Source organism: Pteropus vampyrus, unplaced genomic scaffold (genome assembly GCF_000151845.1).
Source record: "Pteropus vampyrus isolate Shadow unplaced genomic scaffold, Pvam_2.0 Scaffold387, whole genome shotgun sequence".
NCBI lineage: Eukaryota > Metazoa > Chordata > Mammalia > Chiroptera > Pteropodidae > Pteropus > Pteropus vampyrus.
Genome location: NW_011889168.1, coordinates 1318602 through 1335756, shown reverse-complemented (window position 1 = coordinate 1335756; position 17155 = coordinate 1318602). Strand labels below are relative to the sequence as shown.

Below are 17155 nucleotides of genomic sequence, written 5' to 3'. Positions count from 1 at the left end.
ATGGCTGTGAGGTAGCACTGGTGAGGCAGTCTGGGTGAGGAGACCTTGGTGTTATAGCTCAGGTGTTGCAGCTCATCTTGGTGTTGTTGCAGCTCCAGCCAAGGAAATACAATCTTTGATGGAACCTGAAAGTGACCTCCAGTGAGAGAGACGAGAAGCTGGCTTATTTAGAGACCGGGCCTTTCCCTGGTTTCTGATTAGTTCGTGTCTATGCAAATGAGGACGCCAAATCCTCACTGTTTGCTTGGTCCAAATTGCGCTGACCAGATTGATTGAAGTGGAGCTGCTCTGATTGGTTAGCGAATATGCAAATGAGGATATAGCTACCAGCCCCAGTTGACTAGGGCATCTCTTCAGCCCATTGGCTGATTTACCAGTCTAGGAGTTCCTTTATAAGGGTCTGCTCACATAGCAGGAATACAGTACAGGAGGCAGGTATTTCAGGGCAGCTTTTCTGTGAAATGCAGTGTGTATTAGGGATCTTTGTAAACAATGGCTGCTAGACTCTTGCTATGAATTTGAACCCAATTAACCATGAGGAGTCCTTTTGGGCATGTACATTCTTTTAAAGGTCAATAGGATATAACTTAAATACAAAGGTCTATTCTTTGGCATCTTCAGGGCAGTGTTTTATTTACATTGTCTCCCTAATTTCTCCTTGACCATTTAATTATAAACAGTGACTTCTTTCTGTGGTTGGCAGATATTACTAGAAGTATATGAAAGTGTCATTTGCATGTCATTGGCCCAGTCAACCATACTTTTTGCTCTTTCAATTTGTAATTTGTCTTGTTTTCTCCTTTCTCTTCAATGGCTCATAATTTGCTATTTCTCTACTTGTAAGCATCTCATTAGGAGTGGGTGGGCAATGGGAAGGAAGGAGTGTATGAACTCAAATTTGTAACTTTTGGAAAAATATTTCAGTGAGGACATCTGAGGTTATGTCCCTTAAAGTTGTTTTATTTTTCGAAAAGTGAAATCTTATACAAAGTAACTGTCTTTGAATACTAACATCTCCAGCCAGTCTTAGAATTACATTTTGGGGGCCACAGGCTGAGGAACTTCAGAGAATCAACCCTTGCATTTAAAGCACCAGGATTTAAAAAGCTACATGTGATTTTCTAAGTCAATATTTTATGTAACGTAACCTGTATGAGAACTTGTTTTTCCATTAAAACGAACACTGAGAGGGCTATTTTAATTGTATAGCAAATGCAGGTACAATGCAAGTTCAAAACAAGTTTGGGGGCTGGTTTATGTGAACCTGAGTTAGCTGCTTAGTGATCACGGTTTTTCATTCTACAACATCTGTGGGGCTTTTAGAACTTGACCTCATTCTTTTGTCAGATTTAAATAAAATGATGCTTAAAAAATTATATCTTCTGGAATAACTCGAGTCAGGTCAGTTCCTGGGCTGTTCTCTACCTCCCTCGGGTTACTGGCAGGAAACGTGTGGAGAGGGAGTGAATAAAAAAGTTCCAATTCCCAGCAGCAGCACGTTAGAAAAATTTTCCACCCGTTGGTGAGCTTGCCTTCTTAGGACAGTGTGAACCGGGTTTCTCTTAATCTCTTTTTGAGAGCCTTTTTTCTCAAGGGTTTGAATTGCGGTAGTGTTCAAAATGCCATGCTAGTTTTCGCTTTATACCATCATGCGATGAACCCTCCGGCCCTAAGGCTCTTTAAACGCTAACAACAATTTAGGCTGTGGAAATTCTAGGGAGTTGGGGCGAGAAGCCAGGGTTGCGGAGGGCAACAAACTACAGCTCCCACAAGTCCTCGCGGGGAGGCTCACGACTTCTCTCCTCCCCCACCCCCTAGTCTTGCGCTTGCGCGGAAGACCCTGCGCTGAGAGAAGGGGGCGGGGACAGGATAACGCGCTCCGAGAAGGAGAAGGAGGAGGCAAAAAGAGACCATAGACTTCCACCTGGGCCTAGAGCGGCTCTTAAAGTAGTGGCGAGAGGCAGGGTGGGCGGGGACCACCCTCAATACAGGCCGCCGGAGGTATCATGGCGACCCGGAATCCCCCTCCCCAAGGTGAGCGGCCGGGGCCCAAAGTAGTATCTAAGACGCGGCTCACAGGTCTCGACCTTGCTCCCGGGGCGTCTCTTTCTTTCCCTGCCCCCCATGGCTCCTGGGGCTTTTTTTTTTTTTTGAGGCATCCTTTTTGAGCACCCCCTCGGATCTAGGCTCCCCTCCCCTCTGCGGAACGCAGGGGAAGTGCGACACCCGCTCATAGCCCAGCCCTTCTCGGGCCTTACCTTCATCTCTGGCCTTTCATTTTTATCTTCAAACATGTTTTTTAGTCTGAACTCCGAAGTGATTTCTTGCTGAACCCCTAACTGGTTCTATCAGAGGAGGATCTCCTCTTTCTCCCACTAAGAAAGAGGAGATCTGGCCCTGGCCCTACTGAGATTTGGGGGTGATCCTTCATGCTGTGAAACTGATCTGACCGTATTGAGATTTTTGGGGTAACCCCTCGCTGCTGTGTAACTGTGACCTGGCCCTGGCTCGGACTCCCCAGGCCGGCCTTGGGCCTTTGGAAAGGGAATGTTAGATCCTTTACTCTTGAGGCCCTAGTCTCAGGGATTATATGTAAGAAACTCAGTATTTTCATCTGGGTATTGTCAACTGTAGTCCAGAAGTAACAGTGAGTTGTATGTAGCAGATAAAAATTTTATAGTATATTTCTGACTTTCGGTTGACTCTAAGTTTATTTTTCCCATTTTGTATTTTGAAGAATATGAAAGTGATGACGAATCTTACGAAGTGTTGGATTTAACTGAGTATGCAAGAAGACACCACTGGTGGAATCGAGTATTTGGCCACAGTTCTGGACCTATGGTAGAAAAATACTCAGTAGCCACCCAGATTGTAATGGGTGGAGTGACTGGCTGGTGAGAACATCTTTTTCATCACATTTCATTGGGAGCCTGACTGCTGCCCTTTTGTGCATGGGACAGTTACTGTGCTCACTCAGTGGGTTTACACTGTTAATCCTAGATGAGTTCTACCTTGAGGCTTTTCTGTGTGATATGATTAGTATAATCTATACTCAGAGACTGTTGGGTTTTGGTGATCTCCCTCCCCTGTGCCCAACACTATTCCACTCTTCCTTCCTCATGCTTCCTTTGATTCTTTATGTATTTAACCCCTTCTCAAATTTAGCAAATGTAGTGGATCTGATTCAGTGGTAGTAAAGAGGAAGAAATAGATAAGAGTTAATTATATATTTTACTTGTTCACTGCTAACAACTGGAAAAACCCATGAGAACTCCCACAGTAGAACTTGTGTCCAGGATTGTCTGCACTGTAGAGAGCAGTGTAAAATTCTCAGTAAAAGTTATTGTGATACAGATGATTCTGTTGATTTTTGTGGGCTAGTTGGATTGTATACTTGAAGAGTTGTAGAACATTGAGCCTCTGTTGAAATTAAAGGGCCGATTGCTAACTAATAATATTGTGGGGTACATTAAATGGTTAATAAGCATTATTGTAACCTGTTAACATTTCAGACCACATGATTACATAATTGTTACTATAAATCTAATTGTTATTCTTAAAATAAAAGATAAGCCAAATAACAAGGGTCAGAAACAAGTTTGACCCTTTATTTTGAAAATGTTCATGACCATAGAGAATTTTTGAAGTTGGTATGGGTGCTTAACTTGTGCATAATCATTTTTTCTTAGATTCCAAGTTAAATTCATCTTATATTAATTTAAATATTTACATACTTAAACTTGATCAGTATAAAATTAATTTTTAAATTTGTATTTTACACACACTTTAGAACAATGGTGCACTCCTATGCCTTTTTGTAAATGCCATTTTATGGTAGAAATATTCATTGTGACGGGTCTTTGATGCAGAGGTGCAGTATTTATTCATGATGTGTGCCTATTAATGCTGTTTATGGAAAAAGCTTGCAATTAAAAGAGAGATGCTTGGTTAGGGATCTGGTTATTCAGGTGATTCCCCATAGGCCGATTGTACCTTGATCCCCATAATTCAGGGTCTAGTCTTCTGCTTAAATAAGCTCACAATTCGGTGCCATGGGTGATTAGTTAATGTGAGTCAGGGCCTAAATCCCCATCTTAAAAGAGACTAGAAAATAATTGAGCAATAGAATTAAATCATTCTGTGTTTTCTCCTTGTAAGTCAAACTCGACGAGAAGCCCCATAATTGGCAGAGCAGGGAAACTTAGGAAGTTCATTTTAGTGGCTCATGCCATCAAGCAAAGGACAGACATGCTTGTGGAGCACGCTCCCTGGGATATTGTGGAGACCTGGCTGCTGCTTACCTCCTCTGCTCTCTTTTCAGAGCCTTTGTTGCCGACTTCTCTGCTGAGGAACATGATCTTTATAGTAATACACATATTTGGATAATAGCCAGGTGTTGGCCTAGGAGCTGTGTTATAGAACTCATACTACACAAGTGATTTGCTGCAATGAGTTTAGATTCAGTGTGGTAAATTTTTGCAGTTTTCTTAAGGTATAAACAGATGTACTGTTGTGGCATACATTAAGAAAGAATGGTTAATAGACATTAACCTAGCTAGTTAACAATTCAGACCAATTCAGGACATGAGTGGGAGGCTGAGGCGATTATATTTAGTTATAGGTAGTTGTAGGTTTTTTTTTTTTTTTAACAATAAAACATGTTAGGATGGGTGGTTGCTAGGAGAGATGGAAGGTGTGAAGATTTGTTAGAGGATATGGAAGATTACTTAGTGTGGTCTGGGAACAAGGTAATGATGCCTTTGAGAGTGCAAAGAAGATGAGTCAAATGTTTTGAAGATAGAGTATATAGAATTGGTAATTAGTTGGACCCTGAAGGCGATGAAGAAGCAGAGTCTGAGATAAATATGAGGTGGCAAGTGTAGAGAATGGTACTATTACTTTCAAATTGGGAGGTTAGCAACAGTTGGTTTCGTTGGAAAGACGATGTTTGTTTTGGGGCATTTTGAATACTGGCATACCTCAAGAGATATTGTGGGTTCCATTCCAGACCACCACAATGAGAGTGGTAATCTTTTTGCTGGTGGAGGGTATTGCCTTCAATTTGTAAAAAATGCAACATCATGAAGTGCAGTAAAGTGAAGCGCAATAAAACAAGGTATGCTTGTATGTGGTTCTGAGTGCTGGAGGAGTTCCATCATGTGATTGGAAATGTAAATTTTCCATTTATGAAGGCATATTCGTTTCCTAGGACTGTTGTAACAAAGTACCACAACTAGGTGGCTTTAAACAAAAGAAGTTTATTCTCTCACAGATCTGGGAGCTAGAAGTCTGAAAGGTGTTGGCAGGGTTGGTTCTTCTTGGAGGCTCAAAGGTAGAATCTGTTCTATGCTTCTCATCTAGCTTCTAGTGGTTGCCAGCAATCTCTGGCTTTCGTTGGCTTGTAGACTTAGTCCAGTTTCTGTCGTGCCATCACATGGCCATCTTCTCTCTGTGTGTCTCTACGACATACTGGATTAAGTCATATTGGATTTAGGGCCCACCCTACTCCAGTATGGCCTCATCTTAAATTATATCTGCAGTAACCTTTTAAATAAAGTCACATTCTGAGGTTCTGGGAATGGCATGAATTTTGGCGGCCACTAACCCAGTACAGAAGGCTAGAGTTAGCAAGATTCTTTTGCACACAATGGATCTGGAATACTGAAGGGTATGAGCTCACTGAAGGAAAAGAATCACAAAAGGAGTATGGGGTGACATTCAGGATAGATGAGACAAAATGACTTTAATATAGAGATACATATAGATATAGGTAAGGAAGCCATGAGATGGAACTGCAGCTGGACCTTAAAGAGTAGAAAAGCTTTAGATAGTGTAGAGCTAGGTGGAAACCCCTAGAAACAGGGAGATTAATAGCTTGAGCAACAGTGATGACCTATTTGGAAACTAATTGGGTTGGAGCAGAAGGTTTGAGTAGCATGGGGGAGAGTTAGGTGTGTAGAACATCTTGACAATATTAAACAAAACAAATCCCTTTTAGTATGGGGAATTTCAACTTTAGAAATGTAGAAGAAAGTACAATGAATCCCTGAATATTCAATGTTCAGTTTCGGCAGCCAATCTTTATTTCCTGTAAATTTCCCTCCTTTTCTTTCCTTCCTAAAGCACACATCTCAGACAACTTAGATTGTGCACTTTTGAGTAGCTTATATAACTGACAGGGATTAACACTGGGGATTTCTGAGCAGGTAAGGGACATGAGTAGAGGTGGGAAGATGTTAAGATTCTATTAGGAAAGTAATGAAAAGTAGAAGACAGTTGAGTACATTATTGATCTCATCTTTTCTTATTTCTTTCACTAAAGGTGTGCAGGATTTTTGTTTCAGAAAGTTGGAAAACTTGCAGCAACTGCAGTGGGTGGTGGCTTTCTTCTACTGCAGGTATGTCAAAACTTTAGTTCCTTCTTTGGGTGGTGAGCACACAATGCACTATACAGATGATGTATTACAGAATTGTATACTTGAAACCTGTATAGTTTTATTAACCGATGTCATCCCAATAAATTTAATAAAAGTAAAAAAAAAAAAAAAAAGCTTTAGTTCCTTGCTTCTGCTTATATATGCAGTCCTTGGGAACTGAGAAAGTCAAGTTTTAGCCACTTCACCCCTGTCTATTTTAATAGAAGATGGAATTTTTCTTTTAGTCATCAGTTTATTATGGAAAAAATAAAATGAGTTTCAAAAGTTGGTATCTGTCATGAAAGACAATTTAAATACGTCTAAGTTTTTTAAGCATAATATGATCCCAGTTATTAAAAAGACAAACTTAAAATTTGAGGTACCTCATTTTTTTTATTACTTACCTAAATTTCCCTTGAAGCATCTCCTTAGCAAAGTAAACATTTCATCAATGATATAAACCTACTCATTCTGACCATTTTAAACATGCATTTAAAATTCACACACACAGTATATAAAATTCAAAAGGTCTCGTTTCCGTTTCCCGTTTCCTAGCCATCAGTTTTCTTTCCCAGAGGAAATTGCTGTTAGCAATTTCAAACATGTTTTTTAAAAGTAGGGAACCATAATAATATAGAAAGTGGAAAATTAGGTTTAAAAAATTATCCATAATCCTATTTCTGAGGTAGGTGGATTTGAAATTTTAGTTTCATTCATGTTCCTCTAAGATTTAAAAATGTTTTGCTGTTAGAGGTTGTTTATCAGGATGTTATCTGGCATTCATGTCTGTTTGCCACATATTTGTCCAAAAATATCGTTCCCTGAAATTGAAAATCTCTGAGAATGAATGTTAGCAACAATTTTAAAGATACAGAGAACTGTCAGTTGTACCAGATTTAAAAAATGATTGATGGTCATAGCAACCAAAATCTGACTTCAGCACCTAAGTCACCGATCATTTAATAACCAGTGCTGTTGCCTAAAGTCCAAAGGGACAGGATTTGTATGTGTTAAGCACAGATTTCGATTTGTTTATTAAACAACTCCTAAAAAAAGTTTTTTTTTTTCCTGTTGATGGCATTATTAGGGGTAATTGCTTATTACTTGTGGTAAGAGGTAAAAAGGAATATGGTTAATATCTAAATTTAGTCCTTTGGGTGAATATGCCAGCATTGGTATACAAGAGAATTTTATTTAAGCTGATTTTGACTTGGGTTTATATAGAATCAAGAATTAAGATATTTATAGACTTATCAAGAATTAAGATATTTAATTCTATAGCTGTTTGAAAACTCTGTTGTCATTTCTGTTTAGTGGAAAGGGGTACTGGACTGAAGCAGAGTTTCCTGAAACGTTCACAGAATACTGAAAATTATTTATTGCAATCCACTCTGCGTGTCAGTTTTTCAGAAATCCATTTCAGACCATGCAATATGTACTATTACAATCCACATTGCTACCTTCTACTTCTTTGGACCTAGTCCACATATTTTTTTGAAGTCACTAAGCAAAAGAACAGGGGACTTGTCTGCATCAAACCATTTTTTCCCACAAACATGACTAACATTGAAAACTCAGTAGAAGGAAGCAGAGGAAATAAGAGTAACAAATGGCTTTTAGGCTAATTGCTTCATATTTTTTTGGCCCACTTTCATATTTTTGTTATCTTTACTTATATTTAAAGATAAATATTAGTTTATTTAGACCTTAAAACTTTTCTAGTAACTCAATATTTAAGTGTTTTCCAGTAGGTATTTATCACACTGCCATCTTAAAATAGACAGTGGTATGTAAATCTTTTAAATTTATTTTTCTGGAGTTGTATATGCCCATGATTCAAAGAGTCAAACACATGTATAAGGCTTGTTACAGATTAGAGTAATATTCTGCCATTCTCACTACCTCCACCTATTTTTCCCTCCCCTTGAGGGAACCACTTTGAACTTTTGGCTGACTTGTAAGGTATTTATCTTTTTTTAAAAAACAAGTTAATTGGACATTTCTTGATATATCAGTTTGAGGTATTAACTGTTGATTTCCCAGTATGAATATGAGAATTTAGCTATCATTTATTAAACTTCTCTGTGCCACTCCCCTCCCCCTCCTTCCCGCCTCCCCAACACACACTTGATATTCCTCCTCACCCCACCCACCCACACATAATCTGAGTATCATTACCTGGAGTTCACTGAGCTGCTTGAATCTGTAAATTTATATCTTTAACCATGTTTGGGAAGGTTTTAGCCATTATTTCTTTAAATATTTGTTCCCTCCTTTCTCTCCTCTCCTTCCGAACATGACTCTGATCCACATACATGTTAGGCATTTTGATAATGTCCTGAAGCTTTGTTCATTTATTTTTTTCAATCTTTTTTATTCAGATTGTATAATTTCTAGTAATGTAGCTTCAAATTCACTGACTCTTTGTTGTCTACCTTCTGCCATTAAGTCTATCCAGTACATTTAGTTCAGATATTGTATATTCCAATTCTAGAATTTCCATTTGGTTCTTTTTAGATTTTTGTGTATTTCAGGTGAGATTTCTTTTTACTGCGTACAAGCATAGTTCTCTTTACCTCATTGAGCATAGTTATGATAGCTGTTTTAAAGTCCTGATAATTTGAATATCTGGGTCATCTCAAGGTGGGCATCTTTTCGTTTTCTTTTGAGAGTAGGCCATATTTTCTGTTTTATCAAGTCACTTTGGATTTTATCCTGGGCATCGGCAGTGTTATGTTGTAGAGACGCTGGATTGTTTTATTCCTCTGAAGTGTGTTGATGTTTTGATTTTAGCAGGCAGTTAACTTGGTTAGATTCAAATTGTAAACTCTTATTTTACCTGTGGTGGGTAGCAGCTCAAATCTCAGTTTCTTTCTTTTATCCTTAGCCAGAATGCTTGGTTCTGCCCCATGAATGTGTGGTTCATGATTTGGACAGAGTTTACATATAGAATTTGGGACTCCCCTTCTTTAGCTCTGTTTGTTTTGGCAGTTGTTATTGTCCTGGGCTCTGTCCTCTGGTTCTTCAGGCTGGAAAGATGGCATATTTTCTTTTGAAGTGTTATCCACCCTGCAACTGCATCCCGCCCTCAGGATAAAGCCAGAAAAATGGGCAACTCACCTTATATTGGTTACCCTACCTACAAATTGCAACTCCCCTTCAAAATCTGCTTGCTTTTGTTAAGTATTGAGCTCTTATATTTTAACCAGGGCTTATAGTTGCTACCTATGGAAGAGTCACTAGGGTTCATCATCATCTCCATGCCTGTGACCCAATTACTGTGTCAACTACTGCCTGGAAAAGCTTTCACTTGCCATTTGATCTAATCACCACTGTTTTGCTGAGGATAGAGTTTGAAGTGATAGTAGGTAAATAAATACAGGAAGAAATGTATTAAGTTCTTTTATGTAGTCATTCACAATGAAAATGGAGCCTATGATTTCCAACCTGTTTATATAAAATCAGCTGTTTTAATTATTTGAAGTATTTTCTGTGTGGTTAATAGTCAAAGTGATGCATTAAAAGATTATAAAGAAAGCCTAAGTTTGATAGAAGTGATACAAGGCCTAATTCTTTACTACTTATGTGATTCTTTATATTTTGATTTTATTGTTTGGAGGGACTAACTAACTGTACTGGCTTACACACATGCTATTGTGCCTGTTCAGATTTTTCAGTGTCTCAGTAGTACCATGAGACTTTTTCTTATGGTTAATAGGCATTTAGCTATAGTTTTATTAAAAGGATTTATGGCATGAAACTTATGTAGAGCATATTTCTTTTATATTCTACTTTCGAAAGCAATTACCAGAAATTAGTCTTAAGTAGAGTCAGATCTAGTGAAGAATCTTTATCAAGCTACTTTGGATTGCTTTAGTGACCTAATAACTGATCCACTTCTGATCTCTTGTAATTAAACATCTTTTTAATTAAAAGATGCTTTTTTATTAGCTGTATAATTTTGATAATCTGTCTTTTTTAGCTAATTACTAAATTCCAAAAGTTATGATAGAATTATAGTTGTTATAATATTTGAAATCTTTTCCCATCATACTATAATTTTTTAAAATTTTATTTTGTTAGTTTCAAGTATACAGTACATTGATTAGACATTTATATAGTTTATAAAATGATCCCTCTAATATACTATAATTTTTTTATTGGTGTTCATCACATCTAAGTAATTATTTATGCTTAATGTCTGTTTTCTATAATGGGCCTGAAGTTCTCTGAGGTTGGAGACTTATGCTCTTTTGTTCTTGGCTATAGCTTGGGGGCCTGGAACAGTGCTTGGTACACGGAGTAGGCACTCAGTATCTGTTAAGTAAATGAATTAGTAAATGAATTGTGATTTCTCACCTCTAAGCTTCATAGATTTCTCAAAATCTGAATGTTCATATATTCCTGGTTAATAGATTCGTTAACAACCTAGTTGGTTTAGAATTAACCATTTTTATTACATTTTTATAGATTGCTAGTCACAGTGGCTATGTGCAGATCGACTGGAAGAAAGTTGAAAAAGGTGTAAACAAAGCGAAAAGACAGATTAAGAAAGGAGCAAATAAAGCAGCACCTGAAATCAACAACATAATTGAAGAAGTAAGACAATGTACATTTTTGCCTCTTTTTTTTTTTTTTTTTTTTTGATGGGTCTTGCTTAGCAGAAAATGTGACTGGGGATTATCTTCTTTTAAAAAAATTGATGTTTTTGGTCATGTCCAGAGGGTTAAAATTTGGGATCAAGCTACCATTTAAATCTATAATTTTTTTTTGGTAGTAGTTAACGTAGTTTTCTCTCCCTTTCTTTCACCTACTTTTATCTGCATATAGCTGATAACGTTTATCCAGAATTTTTCCTCTGCTTTTACAAATGTGTATATGTGTAGACAAGGTATGGTAAAACTAAAACTACCTATCTTTTTCTTGAGGTGAAAGTTTTTAAACTGTATATTTTATAACTATATTAGTTTTATTAATGTTTTTAATGTATAGTTTCTCTATTTTCTTCTGGTACTATGTTTAGAATTGAAATGAGTACTCCTTTGTCTTCATTTTTGTTCTATCCTTTTACTTCTCTCAACTTTTTATTTTGAAAAATTTCAAACCAGTTGCAAAATTGAAAGACAAATAGAGAGTGAATACCCATATTTTCTTCATCTATTCACCAAATTGTTCACATTTTGTAGCATTTGCTTTATCTGTGTGTGTGTATGTATTTATACGTATGTGTATGTGTGTGAGATTTTCACTTTCCTTTTTCTAAACTGTTTAAGACATCATGACTTTTCACGCTGAAATACTTAGCACATATCTCCTGAGAGTATGGATATTCTCTTATACAAATACTACTACCCTTATTAATCCCGAAATATTTAACATGATATAATATTTCCTAATATACAGTCCACATTAAAAATTTTTCCACAAAATATCTTTTTTTAAAAAATTAATTTCTTTATATGGTGAGATTGGTTAACGAAATCCAATAAGTTTCAGCTGTACATTTTAACAGTAAGGCATATATATGTTTACACTCTGTGTTCACCTCCCATAGTTAGATTTCTTTCTGTCACCACATTGGATCCCCTTTATCCCATCTACCTCCCTCCTCTTCCTGTGCCCCCCTGTGGTAAACACTAGTCTGAGTCCCTGTCCATGAGTCTCTGTTTGTTTGTCCTGTTGATTTGTTGCTTTTAGGTTTATATCCCACATATAAGTGATATCATGTGATTTTCAACTTTTTCTGTCCAGCTTATTTTATTAGCATGATTATCTCGAGGTCCATCCATGTTGTCACAAATGGCAGTATTTCATCTCTTATGGCTGAGTAATATTCCATTATATATATGTACCACAGCTTCTTTAGCTAATCATCTATCATAGGAAATTTCAGTTGCTTCCATGTCCTGGATACTGTGAATGATGCTGCTATGAGCATCGGTGTGCAAAAATTGTTTTAGATACGGATTTTCAAGTCCTTGGGGTAAATACCCAGTAGAGGGATTGTTGGATCATATGGTAGATCAATTCTTAGTTTTTTGAGGAACCTCCATAGTGTTTTCCATAGTGGCTGTACCAATTCGCAGTCCCACAAGCAGTGGATGAGGGTTCCTTTTTATCTGCATCCTCTTCAACATTTGTTATTGCTTGTCCTGTTGATTATGGCTATTCTAATAGGTGTGAGATGGTATCTCATTGTGGTTTTGATTTGCATTTCCCTAATAGTTAGCGATGTTTAGCATCTTTTCAAATATTTGTTGGCCATTTGTATGTCCTCTGGGGAGAAGTGTCTGTTCATGTCCTCTGCCCATTTTTTGATTGGATCATTTGTTTTTTTTCGTTATTGAGTTGTATGAGTTCTTTGTATATTTTGGATATTAGGCCCTTATCGGAGGCATTGCTTGCAAATATATTTTCCCATTTGGATGATTGTCTCTTTACCTTGTTGACGATTTCTTTCGCTGAGCAGCAGCTTTTTAGTTTGATGTAGTCCCATTCATTTATTTTAGCTTTTACTTCCCTTGCTTTTAGGTCAAATTCATAAAATCCTCTTTAAGTCCAAGGTCCTTGAGTTTAATTCCTATGTTTTCTTCTATGTCTTGTATTGTTTCAGGTCTTATATTCAGGTCCTTAATCCATTTTGAGTTAATTTTGATGTATGGTGATAGCCAACAGTCTAGTTTCATTCTTTTGCAGGTGGCTTTCCAGTTTTCCCAGCACCACTTATTGAAGAGGCTTTCCTTTCTCCACTGGATATTTTTGGCTTCTTTGTCAAAAATTATTTGCCCATATAACTATGGGTTTACTTCTGGACTCTCGATTCTGGTCTACTGGTCCATGTGTCTGTTTTACTGCCAATTCCATGCCGTTTTGATTACTGTCACTTTGTAGTATAATTTGAAGTCGGCCAGAGTAATGCCTCCGGCCTCATTCTTTTTTCTCAGGATGGCTTTGGCAGTTCAGGGTCTTTTGTGCTTCCATACGAATCTGATGATTTTTTGTTCTATTTGTTTAAAAAATGCTGATGAGATTTTGATGGGCATTGCATTAAATCTCTATAATGCTTTAAGTAATATGGTCATTTTAACTATGTTGATTCTTCCAACCTAGGAACATGGAATATCTTTCCATTTCTTTGTATCTTCTTCGATTTCTTTTAATAGGGTCTTATAGTTTTCATTATATAGGTCCTTCACATGTTTCGTTAAATTTATTCTAGGTATTTTACTCTTTTTGTTGCAATTGCAAAAGGAATTATTTTTTCTACTCTTTTTCGGACACTTCATTATTAGAGTATAGGAATGCTACGGATTTTTGAACGTTGATTTTGTATCCAGAAACTTTACTGTATTTGCTTATTGTTTCTAGTAGTGTTCTTGTGGAGTCTTTAGGATTTTCTATATAGAGAATCATGTTATCCGTAGGTAGTGACAGTTTGACTTCTTCATTTCCTATTTGAATGCCTTTTATACCTTTCTCTTGCCTGATTGCACTCTCTAGGACTTGCAGTGTTATATTGAATAAGAGTGGCGATAGTGGACAGCTTTACCTTGTTCCTGATCTTACAGGGAAGATTTTTAGTTTTTCACCATTAAGTATAATGTTGGCTGAGGGTTTGTCATAGATGGCCTTTGTTATGTTAAGGTACTTTCCTTCTATACTGATTTTGTTAAGTGTTTTGATCATAAATGGATGGTGTATCTTGTCGAAGGCCTTTTCTGCATCTATTGATATGATCATATGATTCTTATTTTTTAATTTGTTTATGTGCTGTATCACATTAATCAATTTGCATATGTTGAACTATCCTAGCCTCTGGGATGAAGCCCACTTGGTCGTGGTGTATAATCTTTTTAATATGTTGCTGTATTCAGTTCACTAGTATCTTATTTAGGATTTTTGCATCTGTGTTCATGAGAGATATTGATGTGTAGTTTTCTTTTTTTGTGTTATCTTTACCAGGTTTTGGTATCAGAGTAATATTGACCTCATAAAATGAGTTGGGAAGTTTTACCTCCTCTTCAGTTTTCACAAAATACATTTGATACCTTTTTTTCTTAATCGAGAATTATTTACTGCATTTGGTTCTCATGTTTTTGAAATCTGCTTTAATCTTGAACAATCACTTCATCTGGGTTTTGTTTTGTTTTTCTGTCTTTCATGACACATTTGTGGAGCATCTAGTCAGAAGAATATCTTACAGTTTGGCTTTGTCTAATTGCTTCGTGATTTTATTTGGATTAAACATTTTTATTGATGTATTTTTTTTGATTATGTACATTTTTCTTATTGGCTAAGTGGATTGTAAATATCATTGTGCATGCTGTGAAAATTTATTACATAATCTGTATTAATAACTTGCTGAACGAACCATTTATGCATGTGCTATAAGTAGATTTTTTTTTTCTTTGAGATTATTGCCTGACTATAGCTTTGGGGCCTATAACAATGATTGGCACAGAGTAGGCACTCAGTATCTGTTAAGTATACCTATAATCTCAGTAGCCAAGAAGCTTACTGGGCTTGGCTGGGGACACTAGGCTCTTTAGTTTATAATGGACAGCCCTGGCATCTTGTGTGGTGGTTGGCACCTGCTATAGTAGGTACTTAAGAATTTTTGCTCAGTATTTATTGAATTGAGGAAAACTACTGAAAACATTCCAGATTCAATAATTAAGAGTATTTTTAAATTTTTTATTTTGTTTTTCTTACTGTGGTAAAATATACATAACAAAACTTAATATTTTAACTATTTTTAAATGTACAATTCATTCGCAAATAGTATGTTCACACTTTCGTGCAACCGTCACCACCATCCTTTTTCAGAGCTTTTTCATCATCCCAAACAGAAATGCTAACCATTAAGTAGTAACTCCCACAGTTAACCCCCTCTCCCCAACCCTTGGTAACCTGTCTTCTATTTACTGTCTCAGTGGCTTTGACTGTTCATGTAAGTGGAATCACACAACATTTGTCCTTTTTTGTCTGTCTTATTTTACTTAGGATAATGTTTTTGAGGTTCTATCATTTTGTAGCATAATTAAGAGTATTTTTGTTTAAACTTAACTTTATGTTTCAGGCAACAGAATTTGTCAAACAGAACATTGTGATATCCAGTGGATTTGTGGGAGGCTTTTTGCTAGGCCTTGCATCTTAAGGATATGAATATTCTACCACAGTGGAGTCATCTGTGAAAAGAAAAGTGGTGGCGACAAGGTGGGCTCTCAACATTACACGCTGCCAGACTCCAGGGCGATGAGAAACAACTAGCTGAACAATATCAAACTCACAATTTAGTTTCTTGCCATCTGAAGTTTGGCAAACTATTATCTGCTGTAAAACAACCTATATGGTATGTGTACAATAGTATTCCTGAGCAAAATATAGCTTTCATTTATTTAAATCAGATGTTCTTCATAGTGCTTTATAGTATAGTGCTGATAATTAAAAGTTTGTATTACAGTTTGTTTAGGACTGACTTGTTTTTAAAGATATGTTTACAATTAACTGAAGAGCTGTAATGCCCTTTTGTGGAAGGATTTAGAAATAGTAGAATTATTAAAGATATTAAAGAGATTTAATACCAATTTTTAGGTTGTTTTTCCCTGCAATTTGTACTTTGCTTATATAATAACTGTGGTGAACAGTTTTAAGGAAGGCTCTTCTAAGGAACTATATTACATGTTTAAAGCTCTTTTTCTTTTTTCGATGTCTGTAGTTGTAAAAATGTATCTTCTTTGTATATAAGTTTTTAATTTTTTTATTAATTTATTTATCGTGTCAGCCTGAGCAGAACTAATTATTTTGAGGATACACATAGTTGGGTCACTGATTCATTTTACTAACTTTGAGTGAGCCTCTCTTCCCATTTCTAAAAATTCTAATTATTATTTTATCCCTTTCTTCACAATGAGGTAGAAATCACCTTAAAATACTTAGTAGTATAGTATGAATTTACTGCCTGAAAAACAGTGAGTTTTCTATATAATCATGAAATTGTAGCTTAAAGAGAATTGTCTTCTTGATCTAGTCTGAGATGTAAGTGCTAAGGCTTTCACATTTTTGGTAGCATTATGTCGATTGAACACTAGGCCATTTGACTTGATTCTCAGGGCCGCCATCACACTCCCTCCAAGGCTCCTTTGCCCAGAAAAGCTTTCTGTATTTGTTTTGTCCAAAGAGTTCTAGATTGGAAAACTAGGAAAAACATCAGAACAACATGTGTTGGAGTCTTCAGACTGGAAAGACTGCGGATATTCAGATTGTCTCCTTTTGATAGGAAGTCCTCTTAGTATATTTTGTGTATTGTCAAAATAAGACATTTGATACTTTCAAGATTGGTTATAATCTGTGTGCTTTCCTTATCGTAAGACTCCTTAAAATTGAATGTGGGATTGATCTTCATTTTTTTTTTCTTTACTCTCATTAGTGCCTCAGATATAATGCTAAATAAAACAGACATTCTTAATATGAAATAATTTTGCTTATAAATACTTGTTTTTTCTTCTTTGAGCTTTTCTCTACTGCCTTGCAAGCTATTCATTGCTGTGGAGTTAAAAGGGAAAAATATTCTACATTAGGTAGAACCTTGGCTGTGCTTCTCTGCACCATATCTGCATGATGCTTTCATCTGATACAGTGGGGCAGGCTACTGTGGGGAGCTCTAGTAGTTGGCCCAATTCATTTTGGAAATATTTATAGTGTCCTGTGCATGATACACTGGGCAAGTGGAGGGGGGC

General features: G+C 36.5%; 1 protein-coding gene across 1 annotated transcript; it reads left to right on the top strand.

Moving 5' to 3' along the window:
• The first annotated feature begins 1851 nt into the window (after nucleotides 1-1851).
• On the top strand, nucleotides 1852-16894 carry FUNDC1 (FUN14 domain containing 1). Its single transcript, XM_011380027.2, has 5 exons — nucleotides 1852-2034; nucleotides 2738-2894; nucleotides 6323-6398; nucleotides 10887-11015; nucleotides 15496-16894. The coding sequence occupies exons 1-5, from the start codon at nucleotides 2007-2009 to the stop codon at nucleotides 15571-15573; spliced, it is 468 nt and encodes a 155-aa protein (XP_011378329.1). The 5' UTR covers nucleotides 1852-2006; the 3' UTR covers nucleotides 15574-16894.
• Nucleotides 16895-17155: the final 261 nt, after the last annotated feature.

Excerpts from the sequence above, each read along its gene's own strand:
- FUNDC1 (XM_011380027.2), top strand. The coding sequence starts at position 2,007 with ATGGCGACCCGGAATCCCCCTCCCCAAG. Across the intron at positions 2,035-2,737 it reads CCGGAATCCCCCTCCCCAAG|AATATGAAAGTGATGACGAA; the intron begins GTGAGCGGCCGG and ends TGTATTTTGAAG. Across the intron at positions 6,399-10,886 it reads GTGGCTTTCTTCTACTGCAG|ATTGCTAGTCACAGTGGCTA; the intron begins GTATGTCAAAAC and ends ACATTTTTATAG.